Source organism: Anopheles ziemanni, chromosome 3, assembly GCF_943734765.1.
Source record: "Anopheles ziemanni chromosome 3, idAnoZiCoDA_A2_x.2, whole genome shotgun sequence".
In the NCBI taxonomy this organism is placed as follows: domain Eukaryota; kingdom Metazoa; phylum Arthropoda; class Insecta; order Diptera; family Culicidae; genus Anopheles; species Anopheles ziemanni.
This window is the reverse complement of record NC_080706.1, coordinates 27637717-27639972: the sequence shown is the minus strand read 5'-3', so window position 1 is coordinate 27639972 and position 2256 is coordinate 27637717. Positions and strand designations below refer to the sequence as shown.

Sequence of the window (2256 nt, the reverse complement as noted above, 5' to 3'; positions counted from 1 at the left end):
TTGGAAGACGGAACTCACACAAATATGAGTAATTATGTGAGTAGTCAATCTAAAACCCGAAGGACACTTTTAGTAGGATGTGATTCGATCGGAAACTATTTCTTACGTATTCTGCAGCTTCTGGTGAGTCATGTGTTATCAACATAAAATTTGATTTAACTATTATACAAACAATATGTACGAACAGCCATCAGTCAGATTAGAGCTTAATTGTTTTTTTTCCCAAATATTTGATCTAATCTGACAAAGATGAAATTGGGAATGGATAGAAAAAAATCAGCACACATATAACAAAATCAAGACCAATTGTTTATTGTGCAATTTAATCTTATTCCATCCGATCGTATATTTATCCCATAGTTTGTCGGAAATTGAGATAGCATTCAGTAATGTGGTGTATATGAAACATTTACAATCATTTGTACAATGTTTGAGCAACATACTTCGTAATTGCGTAATATTATACACTACATTATCGCGGCTCTTTACTTCTTAACTACGAATGCCTGACAATATGAGAAATGAAAAACTTGAATTGATACTAGAATTTTCGACCACGCTTCGACTTGTTTTTATTCAAAAAGTCATTTTCATCATTTATTATTCACTATGCAATTCATATTTAAATATTTTTGACACCCTTTATTCATACACACTAAGCACAAGCTATTAAGTTTATTTTTCTAAGCAAATCGATGTGTACCCGTCAATTCGAAACAAAGTTCTTACCAAGGTGCATGCACTACGTTGTTCAGCTGGGATGTAAGTGCCTTGGCTCGGACGTGCTGTCAAAGCTGTCAAATGGATCGACACAAATATTGTGCTGTCAGCAATTGCAGTCTCTTTTAGATTCCTCCCAGTTTTGGATGGTGGTACTGTTTGCTCTCGAATTGTCGTAAAAATGACTATCTACAGTAGCATAACTTCCTTTCTAGTCCTCGCTATTAGTTTGGTTTGTATCAGTGATATTTTAGAAGGTATGTTTTAATTCATACTTAGCAATAGAAAGAACGTTGTTCCGTGGCGTTTGTTTGCCGGCGTCAGCCTTATTCTAAGACCACGTCAGTGATTACATTGTGATTAGAACGAGGCAACTAATGGAAAATCTTCTGATTTTGACTTTTTTAGCTGCCCGAAATAACCGATTTGTAACATGCGGAACGGTGCTTAAGCTTCAAAACGTGGACTACAAAGTGAGATTACATTCCCATGACGTAAAATATGGTACAGGTTCTGGGCAGCAATCGGTAACCGCGACTGAGCTGCAGGAGGATGTGAACAGTCACTGGGCAGTGAAGGCTGCTACTGGTAAAACTTGCGAGCGAGGGTAGGCATGATCGTGTCTGGCATACCGAATGGAATCCTAATGACTAATCCTTTACTCGTCGAATAGGGAACCCGTAAAGTGTGGTGACACGATTCGCCTGCACCATTTGGCCACCAACAAGAACCTCCATTCGCATCATTTCCAAAGCCCCCTGTCCGGAAATCAGGAGATTTCAGCTTACGGAAACGATCAAGGTAACGCTTGAACCCCGGCAACATCTAGTTGAGTGACAATAATCGACTCCAAAATTTCAGGCGAAGGTGACTCCGGTGACCACTGGTTGGTGGTTTGCTCGGGCGATAGCTGGCAGCGATCCAATCCGGTGCGATTGCAGCACATTGACACCGATATGTATCTCGGCGTGTCTGGACGAACCTTCGGACGGCCTATCAACGGACAGATGGAGGTTATCGGACTTCCAAATCCGTACTCCGGCACGGAATGGGTCGCTGCCGAAGGTCTCTTCATTCACCCGACTGAGAAGGATAGTGGTGCGCGGATCCATACGGAGCTGTGAGCTGAAACGTGCATATTGCACCGACACTACTATTATTTATAGCGCAAAAGAAGATCAAATCCGAAACAGCTCAATTTTATTAGCTTCTTTTCTGCGGAAAATTGCAGCCAAGCACACCCGTTGCTGTGCTGGACGATTGTATAGTTTCTATTAAGAACAATGTGCAAAATAAACGATCTTAAAAAGAAGTAATCGGAACACGTAATGGTTGAGTCTATTTTTTACATCTTATCATTAATATACGTTGTTTCAATATGATTCATAATATACACTACTTTTGAATTGGGGAAACTAAAGGGAAAATATAAACATTAAAAAAGAACACAGAAATGTTCGATTATTCAAACTCTCCGAAGAGTCGAGAGAGTTTGAGAGCAAGATTCTGAAGTGAGAAAGAGAAATCGAAGCAGTG

The 2256-nt window shown here is 39.9% G+C and overlaps 1 protein-coding gene across 1 annotated transcript; it reads left to right on the top strand.

The window, feature by feature from the left end:
• Window positions 1-901: 901 nt before the first annotated feature.
• LOC131284455 (stromal cell-derived factor 2) lies at window positions 902-2040 on the top strand. Its single transcript, XM_058313315.1, has 4 exons — window positions 902-977; window positions 1129-1327; window positions 1394-1521; window positions 1582-2040. The coding sequence occupies exons 1-4, from the start codon at window positions 902-904 to the stop codon at window positions 1842-1844; spliced, it is 666 nt and encodes a 221-aa protein (XP_058169298.1). The 3' UTR covers window positions 1845-2040.
• Window positions 2041-2256: the final 216 nt, after the last annotated feature.

Excerpts from the sequence above, each read along its gene's own strand:
- LOC131284455 (XM_058313315.1), top strand. The coding sequence starts at position 902 with ATGACTATCTACAGTAGCATAACTTCCTTTCTAGTCCTCGCTATTAGT. Across the intron at positions 978-1,128 it reads TATCAGTGATATTTTAGAAG|CTGCCCGAAATAACCGATTT; the intron begins GTATGTTTTAAT and ends TGACTTTTTTAG. Across the intron at positions 1,522-1,581 it reads AGCTTACGGAAACGATCAAG|GCGAAGGTGACTCCGGTGAC; the intron begins GTAACGCTTGAA and ends CCAAAATTTCAG.